The sequence below is a fragment of the Tenrec ecaudatus genome, chromosome 6 (genome assembly GCF_050624435.1).
Source record: "Tenrec ecaudatus isolate mTenEca1 chromosome 6, mTenEca1.hap1, whole genome shotgun sequence".
NCBI lineage: Eukaryota > Metazoa > Chordata > Mammalia > Afrosoricida > Tenrecidae > Tenrec > Tenrec ecaudatus.
This window is the reverse complement of record NC_134535.1, coordinates 127,568,880-127,587,181: the sequence shown is the minus strand read 5'-3', so window position 1 is coordinate 127,587,181 and position 18,302 is coordinate 127,568,880. Positions and strand designations below refer to the sequence as shown.

The 18,302-nt window shown below is 50.3% G+C and overlaps 1 protein-coding gene across 1 annotated transcript in view; it reads right to left on the bottom strand.

The window, feature by feature from the left end:
• Nucleotides 1-18,302, bottom strand: part of VWF (von Willebrand factor) — a 173,576-nt gene that overhangs the window by 90,721 nt on the left and 64,553 nt on the right. The window contains exons 13-16 of the mRNA XM_075553135.1: nt 14,964-15,159; nt 13,987-14,202; nt 9,824-10,064; nt 3,535-3,629 (exon numbers count right to left, since the gene is read on the bottom strand). Of these exons, the coding sequence (XP_075409250.1) occupies nt 3,535-3,629; nt 9,824-10,064; nt 13,987-14,202; nt 14,964-15,159 (748 nt within the window). The remainder of the gene's footprint in view (nt 1-3,534; nt 3,630-9,823; nt 10,065-13,986; nt 14,203-14,963; nt 15,160-18,302) is intronic.

Genomic DNA, 18,302 nt, shown 5'->3' with positions numbered 1-18,302 from the left:
ACCTTGCACGCTGCCCTCTGGGCCTCTGGGTGCAGTCACCCAGTTTGAAGGACTCTGGGCTGAGCTAAGCACTGCCCGAGCTTTGGCTGGGTGTAGCCCTGGGATGGGCTGTCTGAGTGGGACAGGGATGGCAGCCTGAGCTTCTGACCGCTGGCCTAGGCTGGTGGCATCCCTGCCAACCCCAGCATTTTTCTAACGGCTCCACTCTTCATCCCTCTCCATTCTGCTGGAGCAGGAGGCACTGACCCAAGCTACAAGGATCCTTGGTAAGGTCCAGCAGCCCCCTACTACACTGGTTACCACTGGAGTAGAAAGAGAGGCATAGTCAACCACACAGACTTTAAAGGGGGGTTTGCTTCAGAGGCCGTCCACGGCCATTCTATTTTAAAGTGCAGCATCCCAGCCCCTATCCAACACTCCCGTCTCCCTTCACTCTCTGCTTCTCTCTGCGACACACGTCACCAGATGACCTACTGTGTATGTTACTTATGTGAATTATTTCTTTCCCTTTTCTATTTTTGAAAAGTTAAAATAGCTTGTATTAAAATCATTTCATTGGGAGCTCTTGAAGCTCTTACACCATTTCAAACATGGATTGTATCAAAGATATTTGTACATATGCTGCCATCATCGTTTTCTAAACACTTCCTTTCTATTTGAGGCCTTGGTTACTCATCCAAATTCTACTGGCTGTGCATGTCTCGCTCCCTCACCATAGGCTCCATGAAGATGAGCGTTTCTGTCAACTTTGTTCACTGAGAGATCATATTTCCTGGCAATTGGTAGGTATCAACAGCGCACTGAATAAATGATGACGGGGAGACTGAGCCAGTACCCTTCTTTCAAAACCCCCAAGTGCGTAGCATCATTTAGCTCGCTCATTCCCTCCTGTGAACAAGTCAGAATTTCTGACTTTAAGAAAGTTAGGAAGTGAGAACTCCAAAAGGCTATGTGGCTTTTCCAAACCGCCACAGAATTCTAGAAATTTCAAAGCTAATATGGTGAAGGAAGCTGATGGTGTCCAGCTATTGGAAGATACAGTGTCTGTAGTCTTAAACGCTTGAAGTTAAATAAGAGTCCGACTAGCATGGAAGCAACACAGCCCACATGGAAGAAGCACACCAATCCATGTGATCATGAGGTGTCAACAGATCAGGTATCAGAAGACCGAAAATAAACCATCATTTCGATGAGCACGAGGGGGGTTGGAATCGAGACCCAAAGCCTATCTGTAGACAGCTGAATACCCCTTCACAGAAAGGTCACAAGGAAGGGACGAACCAGCCAGGGTGCAGTACAGCACTGATGAAACATACAACATTCCTCTAGTTCCTTAATGCTTATCCCCACTCCCCTCACTTTCATGAACCCAGTTCTACCTCACAAATCGGGCTAGACTGGAGCAGGTACACTGGTACAGAGAAGAGCTCTCCACACACAGAATCCAGGGCAGATAAACCCCTCAGGACCAATGATGAGAGTATCAATACCATGAGGGGAAGGGGCAGGGGAAAGGGGCGGGAGAAGGGGGAACCAATCCCAATGATCGATGTACAACCTCCCCCCCCCCCAAGGGGGAGGAACAACAGAAATGTGGGAGAAGGGAGACAGCAGGTGGTGTAAAATATTAAAATAATAACATCAATTATCAAGGGTTCACAAGAGTGGGAGGGGAAAAAAGAGGAGCTAATACCAAGGGCTCAAGTAGAAATTATTTTGGAAATGATGATGGCAACACATATACAAATGTGCTTGATACGATTGATGTATGGAATGCTGTAAGAGCCTCCTGTAAAATGAGTTACTTTAGAAAAAAAGGAAAAAGATAAGATCTTCCAGGGACCAGAATGGAAGACTTCAAGCAAGGGAGGCAGGAGGTCTGAGAGGCAGGTCTACAGAGAGAGTGTGAGGAAGGTGTTACACCAAGAGAGTGGGCGAGAGGCAGAGGAGCGTGGTGATCACGGCTCACGAGTTCTGACTTCCATGTGTGAGGCACCCCAGGCTTCGGATCTTGGCCCAACTCTAAGCTGAGAGGCGTCCCCGAGTCAGACGTCCCCCAGTCAGCAAATCTCTCACTCGCACAACCTGGGAGCCAAACAGCAAGGCACAGAGAGCCCGTGATGGCAAAGTGGGAGCCTTATGGACAGCGAGATGTGGAAAGAGATGAGGTCAAGCTGAAAGCAGCCCACTTCTCTCCCGAATGGCGCCACTCTCCTTCTTTGCAGAGAGGCCCTTGCTAAGTAGGGAGCATCATTCTGGAAGCAGATGCGGTCTCTGTGACCCATCAACAGGAATACCGTAGACCCTCATAGCCTTCTGCATCTTGGCCCTAACAGTAAAGCCACTGTAGGACTTGAAGCTAAAACCAATTGCGCAGACCCTCCACTTTTAAGCCATGTTCTAAAGAGCTGTCCTCAGCAGCATACCCCCGGCCATCTAAGGAGAGTGAGCGGGATTTCATCACCATCAGGGCAACTCCCAGTTGCTCCCTGCACAAGTCTCACCGCATCAATCCTGCATCTCATTCAGTCTTTTCCGTTCCCCAAATAAAACACTGCCTCGTGCTACACATGTACCCATGAACATGGTGGAGCACACGGGGACCCATTTATAAACACTTTTTCGCTGTAACCAAATGCCTTGAGGGAATGCTGCTGGCCTGGGGGGCATCTAGGTCAACTTGCACAAAGAAGTCCACAAAGACAATGGTCTTCATCCTACTGCAGTACTGTCGGTCGGGAGCAGCCAGCGAAGGCGTGGTTATTGGTCTCCCCATATCTGGAAGACGAATGATGAAAATCAAGGACAAATGGAAACAATTAGTCAAGCAGATTAATGGCCCACATGCACCTCAGTCTCCATGACCTGGGACCAGAATGACTAGAGTCTCCAGCTACCACTGCCCACTGCTCGGAAAGGGATCCATTAGAGGGTCCTGGACAGAGTGGGAGGAAATGTGGAAGAACACTCCCCAGAGAAGTAACATATCAGGCTAACTGGTTGGATAGAGACTCGTGGAACCGCTGAGATGATGGCCCTCGGACCCCATCAGGCCTGGAACTGATCTCACCCCAGGCAGGTCTCTGAGGGGAATAATAACAACCGTGAGTAGTGGGGTCAAAAGGGCAGCATTCATCCAAGGACAAGTTCAGAAGAAGGTAGAATGGAAACAGAACACACAGACAGGAGGCAGGGCACCAGATGGCACATTAAGGGTACTGAAATAAATGAGATGAGAGGAAACATGGATGAAGTGTTGACTGTGAAGCTGATGATCTGCTCCGTAGACCTTCAAGCCATTTACAATAACAAGATAATAATCGCAGTTTAAAGGTCGTAATCAATAGTTTAAATTTGCCCCAGCAAAGAAATGTCTAGGGCTGAAGGTCACTCGCATGTACACAGAAAATAGGTCAAGCTTAGAGGAAGCCAGACGTAGGCTCAGATGCTCGGGCACGGGCAGTACAGCCAGCTCCCCGCCCCCCCACCCACCCACAGGCGATGCCAAGGGCCCAGAATGGGTGTGACACTCACTGCGGTGAGACAGCGGGCTGCTGAGGACAACGTCTGGCAACAGGCTTCCCGGGACTCCGCTCGTGGTGCAGTGCATGACCCCATCCTCACAGTAGCTGCAAAGACAAGCACCTCAGTCCACGCGTTTTCTACACGGGCTGTCTCCATGGCCTCAACGCCCAGTCACACGCCACCCTCTAACTGGGCTGCCAGGCCCAGCACGCCACTCAAACACAGCTCGCCAACGCCACCACGGGCCTGCACGTCACTAAAAACAATGGTATCTTTTACAGCCCTTTTCTCTCGATCTTCTACGTTACCATCACTGGGGACCACTCTGTTCTTCCAGGGGGGAATTCCTTCCTGGGTGCCCTCCTACTGCCCTGCTTGTCCCTTCTCAGCTTCCACAATAGCTCACCCCATTCTGTCTGGCCTCTCCATGTCAGCACCCCGAGATCCATCATGGGCTGACTCTCTTTTCCTCACACTGCACGGTCATCCAAAGCTCTGTCAGTTACAAAAATAGCCCGCAAATATACATCAGCTGCTCAAGCCTCTCCTTGTAGACCCTGACCCCCTTATTCTAAAGCTTACAGGATGGCCACCTTTGGTGTCTAAAAGGCATCTCAAACTTGGCCTGTCCAGGACTGAATGCCTGGTCTTCCAAACAAAGTCATTCTGATTCCAGGGCTTGGGTTCACTGACTCGTATCTGCATTTATTTTCACAATCCAAGCACCTATGGATCATCCCTGGCTGGTGCTGCCTCCACCTCGCCCCGTCCACTGGGGCCATCACCAAGTCGCTCTGGCATATGCAGCCACACCTCGCTACCAGAGTGCAATGCATGAGACAGCCCGGTCTCTGGAAGAGCGCCAGAACACCTGGACCCAAAGAGGGAAACACGAACTCACCTGACTTCATGGTACTGTCCATTGAAATGCATCAGCTGGCACAAAAACGCCATCATCGTTTCAACATATTTTCCTTGCTCCCCTGATCACAAACATTCAGTATATAATGTTTATAAACAAGTGCCCGCACTGCCTTGCGCAAAGTTCTGCCCAGGGGCTCTCGGCATCAACCTGTCTGTGACTTACCTCGTCCTGCTAGATCTCGTCAAGAGGTTTCGTTACCCTCTACCTCTTGGAGCCACTCCTGCTCCTGATCCAGCGACCATCACCTCGCACCCAGGCAACGCAAGCCTCTCCTAACAGGTGGCCCTGTATCCAGCCTTCGGGAGAAATGTGGGCTCTCTACTCCCGTAAAGAGTGACAGTCTCAGAAACCCAGTGGGACGGTTCTGCCCTGCCCTATCGGGTCACCAGGAGTCAGAATGGACTCGATGGCGGTGGGTTGGGTTTGGTTCGTTACCCACCTTGCCTCTCTCCAAAACACACTAAACTTGCCAGTCAAATATATTTTCAAAACCCAAATCTGGTGATGTTACAGCCCCGCTTGAACCCTTCAGCAGCTTCCTTCCAATAGGCTTTAGACTAAAGACGAAGCCCCTAACATGACCTGCTAGGGCCCCGTGTGATCCAGCCCCTGCCTACCTTTCCCTTCTCTAACCCACTGGCCTTCTTCTAGGATTACAAGTACAGTATTCCCATCAGAGGGAAGGGCCACTCTACACACGGTCTCTCTGGTTTCGCGTCACTTCCTCCGGCCATAGAGACACACATCATCAGCTGCCACAGAGCGCACGCTGCTCTCCCTGGAACTTAATCTCACTTGTGACTTGACATGGTCTCTCCCAGGGGACTGTGCAGTCCTTGGGGACAGAAACAATGACTGGTCTTGCTCATCATCACACTCCATCACAAGGCTTAGCAGAACGCAGTTAAGCTTTGGGGGAGGGGTCTCTGTCTTCGTTTCTTTAATTTTCTTCCACCCCCACCCCCATCTCCACTTAGTACCCTCCCTTAACATGGGAACCTAATTTTGTAGTAGCCAGACCCAAGGTGGCCCTCAATGACCCCCCTCCTGGTCCACCCTTGTGTGTCCCCTCCTTCCACCTTGCATCAGGGTAGCTCTGTGTGCCTAACAGAAGAGGGCAGAAGGGAGTCTGTGCGGCTCTAAGAAAAGACTGTGACTTCCATCCTGATGCCTTCGCTCTTGGATCACTCGCTGGGAAAAATCATATTAGGAGTCACCCTACGGAGAGGCCACAGGAAGAGGAGCTGAAGCCTCCTGCCAAGAGCCAAGTGAGCATGGACTGGGCCTTCAAGGTCTGCTCGGGTCTTCGGGGACTGCAGCCCTGGTCAGAAGCTTGGTGCAGCCTTATGAAACACTGAGTTAAAACCACTCAGCTCAGTTGCTCCTGGCTGCCTGGCGTCCCGAATCTGTGTGAGATAATAGATGTTTGTTGCCGTGAGCTGCTACATGTGGGGGTTATTTCTCAGGCAGCAATAGGTAGCTAGGAAGATGCTGTTCCGGTTACTGTATATCTGAGTGTGTAAACATGTATGTGTAAAAGGTGAGGTTGTTTTGTGTTCCCTTTCACCCTCTGCTGTCAAGTCACTTTAAACTCACACGAGGCTAGAGTGGGGCTGCCCAGAGCTTTTTCTAAGACTGTAAATCTCTAAAGAAACAGACTGCCACAGCTTTCTTCCATGGAGGAGCTAGTGGGTGCAAACCCGTACACCTCATGGGACCACAGCCCATCTGCCCAAGGATGCGGAAGAGGTTTCAGTAGGGCTTCCAGACTAAGACAACCTAGTGACCGACATGAAACTCAACCAATGCGGGCAGTCTGGATCCCAGCATCTGCAATGGCCATTTGCATGGAGGGCCAAGTAATGATGGGAAGAGTCTCCAGGCCCCATGTGTCAGCCCCTGCTTACCACCTAGGGGGGAGTGGGGGACACAAATGGCTTGCGCTCAGCTAGTAACCGAGAGTTTGGCAGTTCAAACCCACGCAACAGCGCCTCAGAAGAAAAGTCTGGTGATCTCCTCTATGAGATAGAGGTCAGCTGTTGGAAACCCAGTGCAGCATACAGTTTTACTGTGACAAGGGAGTCAGAATCAACTCAGTGACAAGGTACTACCTTTTCAAGGGCACCGTCAGCATTTGCTGATTCTCTGATGAGCTGTCTAACGAATTAAAAATAAAAACAAGCCCTGAGCTCCCTCTGGCCTATATCATCCAAGAAATGCACCTTTCTAAATGAAAGGAAGAGACGTGATGGGGGATCACTTTCAGCATTGGTGCCGGGCGGGAGACACCAGACGAGGACGTAATCATGGGAAGGTCACCAGTGAGCAAGCTGTGAAAAGAGCTTGAGGCCCAGCCACTCCCCAGCCCTGCCCTCTCAGAGGCTGACCGCCTCCATCTCCCACCTTCCCTGTGCCACTGACATGGCAAATTCACACCTGCTGTCCTTCAAATCAGTCCAGCTTCCCATTGTCCCCGCTTCTTTCCTCAACATACTGCGGAGGCGTGGGGCCCACCAGGACCTTCTGATCACTAGATCCAACCTGTTTTCAATACATTATGGAGAGAACACTGGTTCACGAGTCCCTGGGTTCCAGTCACTTGCTGGATGCCTTTGGGAAAGCGATCATCTCTCTAAGCCTCAAATTCCTTATGAAAAAGGCAGTCCCTTCCTGCCTAACAGTGTTGTTTTTGGATCCCAGAAAGAAGCGCTTTGAAAAGTGCAGCCAGATGAGTGTAATAAAACCACCACTGAGCACAGACCAGAAGATTAAACCACCAAAGTGTGAGATTACTCCTTTCTTGCCTGAACGTCCATTCTGGCACTGGCCTGATGTCACCCTTTTCATTGGCCTTTGCCTTTGGCCTCTCCCAGAAGCTCCTCTGTCTCCTTCTCTGGTCCTTGAACATTCCCCAGGTCTGGGCTCAGTCCTCTTCTCTGCTCTTCAGCGCCCCTAGCTAGCCCACCTACTCTTCTGGCTGTAACTGTTGCTGGTCATGCAATTCTTTTCAACTCAAGTTCCAAGCCCTTAACTCAAGCTACTGAATACATTCACTCAGATGCCTTCTTCATAAGTCAGACTCAGAAGGTCAAAACCAACTACCATGTTGGCCCTCTTCAAAGCCTGCTCTGCTGCCAGACAGCCCTCTTGCTGTCCTTGCCCTCACTGTCCTCCCAGTTCCAATTTCAAGTTGAAGACAGCAGCCATCTGCAGCAAGTCCTTTTTCTCCCCCAACTTCCTCAATGTTGTGAACTTCATTGTCCCACTCTCCAATGCCAACTACTATTACTTGGTCCGGGCTCTTGCTCCTTTTGGACTAGTCATTTCAACATTGTCCTACCTGGCCTTTCTACCTCCATTTCTCATTCATGGCCAGACCCACTTCTTAAAGCTACACTGTGATCCTGCTTTTCTTAGACCTTCCACTGGCTTCCAGTGTCTACTGCTCAAGCATCAGTCCACACTGCCCTGTCGGCCAATTTCCCTTGAATCTTATTGTTCCGTCATACAACGTATGTCCCCACCAGAGGACCCACCCAGGTAGGAACTGAACACTCCTTACATGTTTTAGGTGCCTGGGCCTTTATTCCAGCTAAAACATTCCCTCCTTCCATTATCCTACCTACCTTGGCTGTGAGAATCCTCCACAAGCTCAGAAGCTCGCCCCCTATGAAGCCTCCCCTGATCCCTCCCAACTGGAAACCATCCTCCCCTTTTCTGAATGAGTGAGAACTCTTAATGTCTCTGACCTGGCTAGGATCACGGGTGTTACCATTAGTCTGTCTCATAAGCCTGCATTGAGTATCTACTTTGGACAAGAGTGTGACAATCGCTGGGGGGTCATGTACAACAATCTCTCCTCTGGGAGAGCTCACAGTCTGAAAGGAGGCATAACACAGTTACGGAACTCCAAATCCAACAGAGATGGATCATCGTTTGAATGGAAATGCAAACCACTGTTTTGGAGAGAAGAGGTTGGAAGAATCAATCTCACCCTGGAGTGCTTAGAAAAAGCTTCATTCCAAATATAACGTGCAGGCCTTGTTTGGATCTTGATTTGTTCAAGGCGATTATTTTAAAAGGCATTTGGGACAGTTTAGGGAACGGGAACATGAATTGACTATTCAATGCTCTTAAGTAACAGCTGCTAACTTTTCAGGTAACCGTAGTTTTATGGTTACAAATGGTTAAATGCATTTAGGTGAAGGCTATCAAGTCTGAGGTTTTCTCTAACTATCTCACCCAAAGACCGGAGGGAAGAGCAGACAGAAGAAGAACGCCAGTGTGCTGGTCATCCTGGACGCTGCCGACGAGTCCATTAGGGGACCTGTGTTCTCAGGGACCTGTACTCTCAGGGAGGCCTGGTGGTGGCCATGAGTAAGCACAAGGTCAGCAGCTCACAGCTGCCACTTCCTCCACTGCAGAAAGATGAAGCTCTCTGCTCCCGTAAAGAGTTGTCGCTTCAGAAGCTCGACAGGGCCCTTTCTACTCTGTCATAGTGAGTCAGCATCAACGGGATGGGAGTGAGTTTGGCTGTGAGTGAGCTACCACCCTCAACTTTTACACAGTGGACAGTTTCCACAATCGGGACCTTTTAACTGATCTTCCCTAGTCGCCTCTCAGGGGAGTCTGCCATCAATTCCTAGCCCAGAACCTGGGACAGAGTCAGTACCATGTACATGGTTGCCAAAAACAAAACGAAACAAAACAAAAAGCCTACTGAAAACAACTTGTGACCACAATGGTCTTACTGAAACCAGGACAGACCACCCGAGAGGACACAGGACACAGCTCCAAGGAGCGAGGATGATTTGAAGCAATTCTGCATGCCTGACGATGCAAACTCAAAACACGCGCTGCCATTAGGTTGATGCTGACACATGTCAGCCATGTAGGACAGGGTGGAACTGCCCCTGTGGGTTTCCAAGACTGTCACTCGATGGGAGTAGAAAGCCCCGTCTTTCTCCTGCAGAGTGACTGGTGGTTTCGAACTGCTGGCCTTGCAATGAGCAGCCCAACTCATAACCGCTATGGCAGCCGGGCTCCTGATGCCTGATGCAGCTCTGCTGTGTTTTCATTTGATTCAAAATGCCTCTGGCCAAGGAGAGGGTGAGGTCCCATTTCCTGTTCTAGGACAAGAAAAAACATGAGTCCTAGAGAAAGGAAATGAGGACCAAGCTGATAGTTGGCTGTGAAGCTCAAAAACCCCGACAGCTAGCCTCGAGTTCTAGTTCCCCGCACAGTGAGGCCGTCAGACGACACCATCAAGCCCAGCCCTGCACAAGCCGCTGCTGCCTTTCCTGGCCTCCTTGTATCCACTCATACTATGAGGGATTCAGAGGCCCATCTGGCCCCCGCACTGCTGGCACTCACCACATGGTGTGATGGTCTGAGAAGACGTCTTCAGGCTGGAAGATCTCGCCGTCATAGTAGCAAGGGCACTGGGCCTTGGGTACACAGTCCCCCCTCTCGTCCAGGTAGAGTCCAGGGGGGCAGAAGCAGCCCTCGAGACAGACCTCGTTGCATTCCTCATCCGGGTAAGAGAGGGAGCGGCAAGTGAGGTTGCAGGGGGTCCCACACTGCAGGTACACCTGGTCCTGGGGGCAGTCCAGTGCTGAGAGAGTCAAAAGGAGGACAATTTAGTTCAAGCAAGGTGCTGAGAAGACAAGGCTGTGGGCCTCAGGCCTTGGGGTGCTACCCTTCCATCCTATCTGTATGGTCACTGCCTTCCTTCCCTCCCCACTATGAGCAGCAATGCCTTTTTGTATATCCTAATTGCAATACACGTGTTTTCTCTCTCCTTAACAGGAGGGACCATGATTGAATCCACTCCAAATTCTCAAAGCCTGGGATGAAATAATAATGCTGGAGATGTTAAAGGCATGAATAAAAAAAGAACCAGGAGCGCTGAGCAGCAGTCTCCCCCAGGAGGCTAACAACAATGGCTACTATTGATTGAGTCCCTGCACATGCCCTGCCCTTCCCGCCCACTCTTCATGTCTCCTATACATACCGCCCTCGGTGAGTTCGCGTTTAGCGCCCCTTTTCTACTGGTAAAACAACTGGAGGTTGTGCTCAGTGACTTCTCAGGGTGTTACCTCCTTGGGAGAAACAGAGGCAGGATTTGAACCCAGCTCTCTGTGACCCGAAAGCTTGTGATCTTAAACCGCTGTGCTCTAAAAAGAAAGCAATTACTCAAGAGCCATGCTTTTGAGGACACACTGGTGAGAAGGAACATGGATATTCTTACACCTAGTCCAGCAAAGGGGCTAACACGCATTGGCCCACGCCCTCATTTGCCCTGGACTCCCACAGAGAAGCACTACAATAGACAGGTGTCAGGAAGAAGAATGGCCAAGTGCTGGATCAGCTAAGGGTGTAAACTTGCAAGCCCCAGCTCCTTGATTAGCTAACTATGTAACCCCAACCCGGTGGCAACCAGTGTCCAGGATATTGTAAGGATCTGATGAGATAACAGGTTTAGAGGAGCGTCTAGCATGTGCTGAAAAGCTCATTGCTACTCGGCCCATCATCATTGCATTCTCCTGAGTAACTAACCATGAGCATTTTCGCCCAGGCCAGTAGGATGGGAGAGGATATTCCAAAGGAAAAGCTGGCCCCAACAATAACACTCCTGGATTTTAGTCAACACCAAGGCCACGTTCTGGGCTCACCGTCGTCTTACTGGAACGCTTCACTGGGAGGGGAGGTAAGGGGAGCACTCTGCTCTTTCAAAGCCCCTTCCCATGGATGACCAGCCATTACCTGAAAGATGAGACCACGGCTGTGGGCGCACCCCTCCTGAGACCATTAAACGCCTTCCTTTCTCGGTCTGAATCCCTTTCCACAGCAGAACCACCACCACCACCACCCCGAGAACACGCCATAAAAAACTAAGTCCTGGTCACAAACCTAAGAAGCAGGGTGGAGGCCTTCACACGCCACCTGAGAGACCCTGCACCTCCCACAACGGCCTTGGGCTCAGCGCCTGAGGGAAGCTTCAAAGGGAAGGGTTTCTCTGCGTGTATTAACCAGCTGCCCTTGTGGGGTTCCCGCCCCTGCTGCTGACATGCTTCCAAGCATGTCGGACACCCGTTTCCTCTGGACCAGTGGAGAGGTCAAGTCACTGATTGGATATTCTGAGGGTACACCGAGGGAGCTGTTGGGTAATAAAGGAGTCGACCCCTTTGAATCCAATAAACCCACAATGATAAGGGCACATTGCATCCATGCCAGCTGGACCTGACAGCTCTCTTTCTTCTAATAGACTGTCTCTAGAGCCGAGTTGGAGCTTTATTAAATTTCTTGAGTATGCGCTGCTACTGAATCTCCTCACAGCACCCCCGTTTGGCAAGTCCCTGGGTTGTGAGTGCTCCCACCTGGTAGAACCTCTCCTCGTGGATCCTACGGCAGTAGGTGCTTTAGAGAGCTCTGCTCATTTCTCCAGATGGAAGATGAAGTCAAAGAGATGGCTGAAACTTAGTCCTTCTCCGCATTGAGAAGTAATGGAGACAAAGATACTGAAATCCAGCCCACCCTCCACAAACCCGTGGAGACAAGGTTCCTTCATGTCCTTAAAAGTCTCCAAGAAAAGTCCTGCCCGTCGCCTGGCACTGACTGCCCTATCATTAAGTCTCAGGAGCCAGGAAATTCTTTAACCCACTACTGCAATGTCAGCTGTTTCCTCTCATTCCTCTCTGTGGAACAAGCTGCTCGTGGAGATTAAAGAATGTTTCCGTAGCCCCTCAGCATTCCGGGAGAACGTGCTAAATTGGGAACTCTTCCTGGTGCTGTAGCAATACTGATAATGCATCATCTCCAATATTGGTGGACAACCAAAGCATGTTCAAGAAACATCACACCATTTGCCGTTCCCATTGCTTTTCCCAATTTTCAACGGCAATTTTTCCCAACAGCAAACACGGGGAAGCTAACGGAAATTTGGAGGGTCGAGCAAAGGGTTCAAGGTCATACAGACTCACAAGCACAAGGGTCGGAAGGGCTCAGACCTCAGGGCCGAGGGGGAGGGGAGATGAGGGTGAAAGACAGGCACTCCGGCCTCTTCCCCCTTCCTCCTTTATTGTCCCAGCTCCTCTTTTATGAGCTGAGTCACCACAAAATGACACCTGGCTCATAATACTCCAATTGACACTTCTAGAGCCCCTGAACCTAAGCTTTGCTACAAATATGTGATCTCCATTCCCTCCTCCTTTCCTCCTTGCTATTGTGTTCCCCTTTCCATTAGGAGAGTCTAAGTTTAGTCTCCCAACACCCCTCCCTTACCCCAAACACAGCATATCCCCTGCACGTCCCTCAGAACGCACTCTCCCCCCACCCCGTCTCTCTGCCTCATTGCTATCACTCAGCTGTTGGAAGCCAAGCCTTTCTGCAAGACAGCTCCTATTTAAACCCACGGTCCAGTACAGGAACACCTCGTGTCATTGTCCTGCTTTATTGCGCTCCGCAGGCACTGTTTTTCACCGGCTGAGGGTTTGTGGCAGCCCTGTGTCGGGTGCATCTATCAGCACCACTTTTTCAAGTTCGTGTGCTCGCTTTGTGCCTCTGAATTGCATTTCACATTGTGTTCAGAATGCCATTGCACACTTAGTGGACTACAGGATAGTGCAAACATCATCTCTGTCTCTGCCAAACAATGTGTGTGACTCACCTTGTGGCGACTCTGGGGACGGAGCCCACAGTGTCTCAGTGAAGGCCGCAGGGCCTCCTCCCCACAGCTCCCCTTGGTCGTGTCCCTCCCTGGGCTCACCAGCCTGCTAGTCTGGTGGTGAGTATCAAGGAGGGGCAGTTTCCATGTGTGCCTCAACCAAGAAGGTCAAGCGCCACATCATGGCTGCTGGCTGGCCACCCCGAGCAGCAACGATAACCACACAAGCGCAATCAAGGCGCCCAAGGGATGAGACTATGGCGCCAGGAATCTGGCAGCACAGAGTGTCAACTGGGGACAGCAATGAGATTCGACTTTCTGCAGCCTTTAGAAAGCCAGGCATTCTGGCTGCGAGCCCGAGATGGCTTGCCTGAAGTTACATGCAAGGACTGGCATGCGCACTTCTCCCTGTCCTCATCAGACTCGAAAGGGATGAGGGGACCCCTGGAATCTAGGAAACCCCCTGTCCCATACACACACACACACACACACACACACACACACACACACACACACACACACTGCACAACTTAGACACATTTGGGACCTTGGAGACTGCAGTCATGGGAAACCTCTACTGAGCAGAGACGTTGGGACTCTAGGGCCCCAGGGTTGGGGGGCTCAGTTGTGCCCTCTGGGAGCCTGCCAGAGCAACCAGACTGTCCTGTATAAGAAGGCCAGCCCCCATCCCCTGGGCTTCTGGGAGCTGGGAGGACAACGGGGCTGCAAGTGAACTATTGTCATACTCTGACTGTCAACACGTAGGCTTGCTGCCACATGTGATGCAGCCACAAAAGCACCGTGGGAAGACAGGTGGGTCAGAGGGCGGGCCGAAGCAGCCCAGAGGGGGCGTGTGCAGGCAAACACCCACCACAGAAGCTGGGCTCCCGCCACGCGATGCCCACGCCTCTGCGGGCGCAGGCTGAGGCGTAGCTGGCCACGGCATGGCACAGGCAGTCTCTGCCATCCGAGCAGGCGCACACATCATAGTGGCAGTTGCGCAGGTAGGGCTGAGGGCTGACAGCATGGTGGCAGGGCTCGAACTTGGAGGAAACCAGGACAGCGCACGCCTCCTCTGCAAACCTGGCTGTGTGGGGAGAGAGAGGGGTGAGCCTGGGAGATGGGGCCCTGCTCCTGCCTGTGCCCCGAGGACAGCAGTGAGGGTGCCTTCTCAGAAATGCCCATGTGCCAGCTTCTCCGGCAGCAGGAGAGATGGTGTACACGCCTCTGTTGGCTCTGAGAGTTGCTTTGGGTTTTCTTCTGCAGCCAATTGACTCCCCAGATCAGGCGTCCTCAGACTGCCGCCCACCAAGGACATTTATCTGCCGCCGGGTGTTTGGGCCCCGTTTTTGTTTTTACTTCAAAATATGTTATGTGCAGTGTGCATAGGAATTTGTTCATAGTTTTTTTTTAAAAAACTATAGTCTGGCCCTCCAATGGTCTGAGGGACAGTAAACTAGCCTCCTGTTTAAATAGTTGGAGGACCCCTGCTCTAGATGATCTGTGTCTTAAATAAACGCTGTACTACATGTACCCACTGTCCAAAGGGGAGGGCAGAGGGCAAGTCAGTGCACAGCGGGAAGGGTGCCTCTGAGGGTGCTGCGATGGCCACCCACCCTCAGCTCCCTGGCCCCACACCAACCTCCCTTTGGGCAAGAACCACCGGCTGCTTTCTTTCCCTCCCCAGGGTTTGGCACCCAAAGGGCCCTCAGTAGGGAAACACTGAGATACAGTGATGCAGATAATCAAATGTTGATGGGACCTCAACAAAGGCCCACCCACCCCCTAGCACCACGCAGCCCAGAAGGGACCCTGTCCGGGGAATGTACTGGAATGTGGACGACATACTCAGGCGGGGGTTGAGGTTACAGGGGTCCTTGGCCTGCTTCTTTAGGTCCTGGCAGTCCCCGTGCAGCTTCCAGGCGTTCCCGAAGTCTTCCACCAGGGGCTCCACCAGGCCCCCAGGAGTGAGGAAGTCATCGCCCTTGTTGCCGTTGTAATTGCCGCACAGGCCGCAGGTCTTCCCGACGTAGGTGGGGGACAGCTGCAGAGAGAAGCCCCCAAAGCCGCGCAGCAGTTTCACTCCATGACTGAGACAGTTTTACCAAAGACCCCCCAGGCACAAGATAGAGGCATTCGAGAAACCAGGGGCTCAAGTGGAAAGCACATGTTTTGAGAATGATGGTGGCAACAAATGTGCAAAATGTGCTTGACACAATGGATGGATGCGTGGATTGTGATAAGCGTTGTATGAGCCCCTAATAAAAATGATTAATAAACAAATAAGGAAAAACCAGGGCTGCTGGGGGAAAAAAAACTCAGCTATACCCCTGGGCTGCCAGAGGAGAGAGAGAAAACCACAGCATGAACTTGCCAGTGTTGCCCCAGCTGGGCAGTCACCGGGCAGGAGTCAGGCAACTGTGCTGCCAGAAGATGTCAGAGATCAACAAGTCCCTCAAAGATGGGCACTGAGGGACAGAGAGGAAGAGCGGCTTGCCTGGTCCCAGAGGCAGCGCAGAGCAGGGACAGGTACCCCGCTTGGCCTGCCAAGCATGTCTGGGCAGGTGGATGAAGCCAGTGATTTCCAAAGTACTAGAATGATCCGAAGGACACAAAAGCAAATGCCTGCACTTTATCCTGGACTGTGGACTAGAGTATAAACCTGCTTCATTGCCAGAGAGGTGCTGAGTCGTATTTTTCTGAACAGATTAGGGGAGGTGGGGAAGGGTAGGCCAAATAAGTTTGGGAACCTATGGTCTAAGCCAATACCAAATCAAACCAAACCAATCACTGCTGTCAAATGGATTCTGATTCATAGCAACCCCTGAAAAGCAGAGGAGAACCACCTCCTTGGGGCTTCTGAGGCTGTAAACCTGTATAGGAGCAGATAACGTCATCATTCTCCTGAGGAACAGCTGATGGGTTTGAACTGCTGACCTTGTAGTTAACAACCCAACACAGCATAGTGTACCATCAGGCTCCTTGTCTAAGTCAATGGCCCTGGCAACCATGGGAGTCGAGTTCAAACTCAACATCCCTTTACTGAACACTTAACATTGTCTCACCCTGGGGTAAAGCACGGCTGAGCTCTCCTGCAGCTCACATAACTATCTGTGTATCTGAGGATCATTAAAGAGAAGAAGCCGCAAGCCAAAGAGGAGTCTGGAAGCTTTAAATGAAAGAGACAAGGTCAGGCGGTCCAGGCCAGCCCCGGCATGAGGTTCCTTCTCCATTTGGGGACCAAAGTGTTGAACCCAAATGCACATCCAAAAATGACTTGGGAAAGCAAGCCTGCTTCTCACACAGGAGAGTTGCACCATCTGCTTGTTTCTGTAAAAAACAAAAAAGGCCCTGATTCAAAGATGGAGTGGGGGCTGGGAACACCCCCCCCCCCCGGCGGTGCTGTGGATAAGGCACTAGGCTGCTAATCTCAAGGTCCAAGGTTCAAACCCACCAGGTGATCTTTGGGGAAAAGATGAGGCTATCTACTCCCGTGAAGACTTGCAGCCTCAGAAACCCCATAGAGGACCGCTATGGACCTTCCGGAATGGTCCCAATGATGGCATTGGGTGCAGTCTGCAGCCTAGAGTCCCAGGAAGGTACAAATGGTTTATGTGCTCTACTGCAGACTGAGAGGATGCTACCTGAGTCCACCCAGGGGTGCTTCCAAAGAAAGGACTGGCCTTCAGTGTTGCACTGGGAGTTCATAGAGAATGAAAAGGCATTTACAGTGGAAAAGAAAATGTAAAGCAATCCCTACTCACAGACGACATATGATCCTCCACATGGAAACCCCAACCCAAGAGATTCCGCAAGAATGTCAGTAAAACTAATAGGACGTTTTGGCAAAAAGGTACAAGAGCAACACTGAAAATCAGTTGGGTCTCTGTGTTAACATGGAGAGCTGTGTTAACATGGTATACATTTACACACCCCCAACATAAAGCACCGAGGAATGCATCTAACCAGACATAGCCTTAGCTATCTAGTGCTGGTGTAGGAGAAAGGCCACAGAGGGGGCACTGGAGCAAAGCACAGAAAATGATTTTCGCAGAACTCAAGGTGCCAACTCTGGAGAAAAGGACTGTCTTTTTGAGTCTACCTTTGCTGAATCTCTTTTCTATCTCAAAGGAGATTGAGTCAAGACACACCCTACAATAATCCTGCCTCATTAGTATAATTAGTCCACACTCTCAAGTAGGATTATCGCCCAGAGGATACAGAGGTTAAAATGTATAATATATATTTTGAGTAACAAAATCCAAACCATAGAATACATACATGACTTATAAAACACTACTTCAAAGAGACCTATATAAATGGGGAAACATTTTATGCTCATGGACTAGAGAACTAACACTGTGAAAATATCAACTCTACGCAAAGCCACCTATAAATAATACAGTTGTGATTCAAATCCAAACATTTTCTTTTGAAATGAAAAAAATAATTTCCAACTTCATATGACAAGGAAAGAGGGCCCAAATAGCTAATTTGGCCCCAAATAGCAATATTGAAGAAGAACTAAGTAGGAGGCCTTGAACTTACTTGACAGCCACAATAATCTCAAACCATGCTAGACAGCCACAGACTTGAAATCCCAGAAGTCAGTCCATCCATTTACGGGCAGCTGATCTTCAACAAATGGTTAAACTACACTCAGTGAGGGAATAACACAGTTTCTCTAAGAAATGATGCTGGATATCCAATTGTAAAAACATAAAACAGGATCCAAACCTCAAATCTTACAAAAGCTAACTCAAAATGCATCAAGACCTAAAATTCCTGGAATATCATTGTGACAAAACTGGGGGGGAGGGGCTAATTTGGGGCATAAATAGATTATCAAACACAACTAAAACACGTAGAAGATAAATTATATGACTAGGGCTGCCTAAAAATTGAATATGTATGCTAAAAGACTTTACCAAAGTAATCAAAAGAAATCCCATAGAGTGGGAAAAAATATTTGGCAACAATGTATCTGACAGGGGTCTAATATCTAAAATCTATTGAAACAACCTTCACTAATTCAACAACAGAAAGACCAACAATCCCACTTAACAGTGGGCAAAGGACATGAACAGACTCTTGACCAAAGAGGATTTCAGGTGGCTAGCAAACACATGAAGGGATGTTCTCAGCCATTCATCGTTAGAAAGATGCAAAGCAGAACCAAATGAGAAG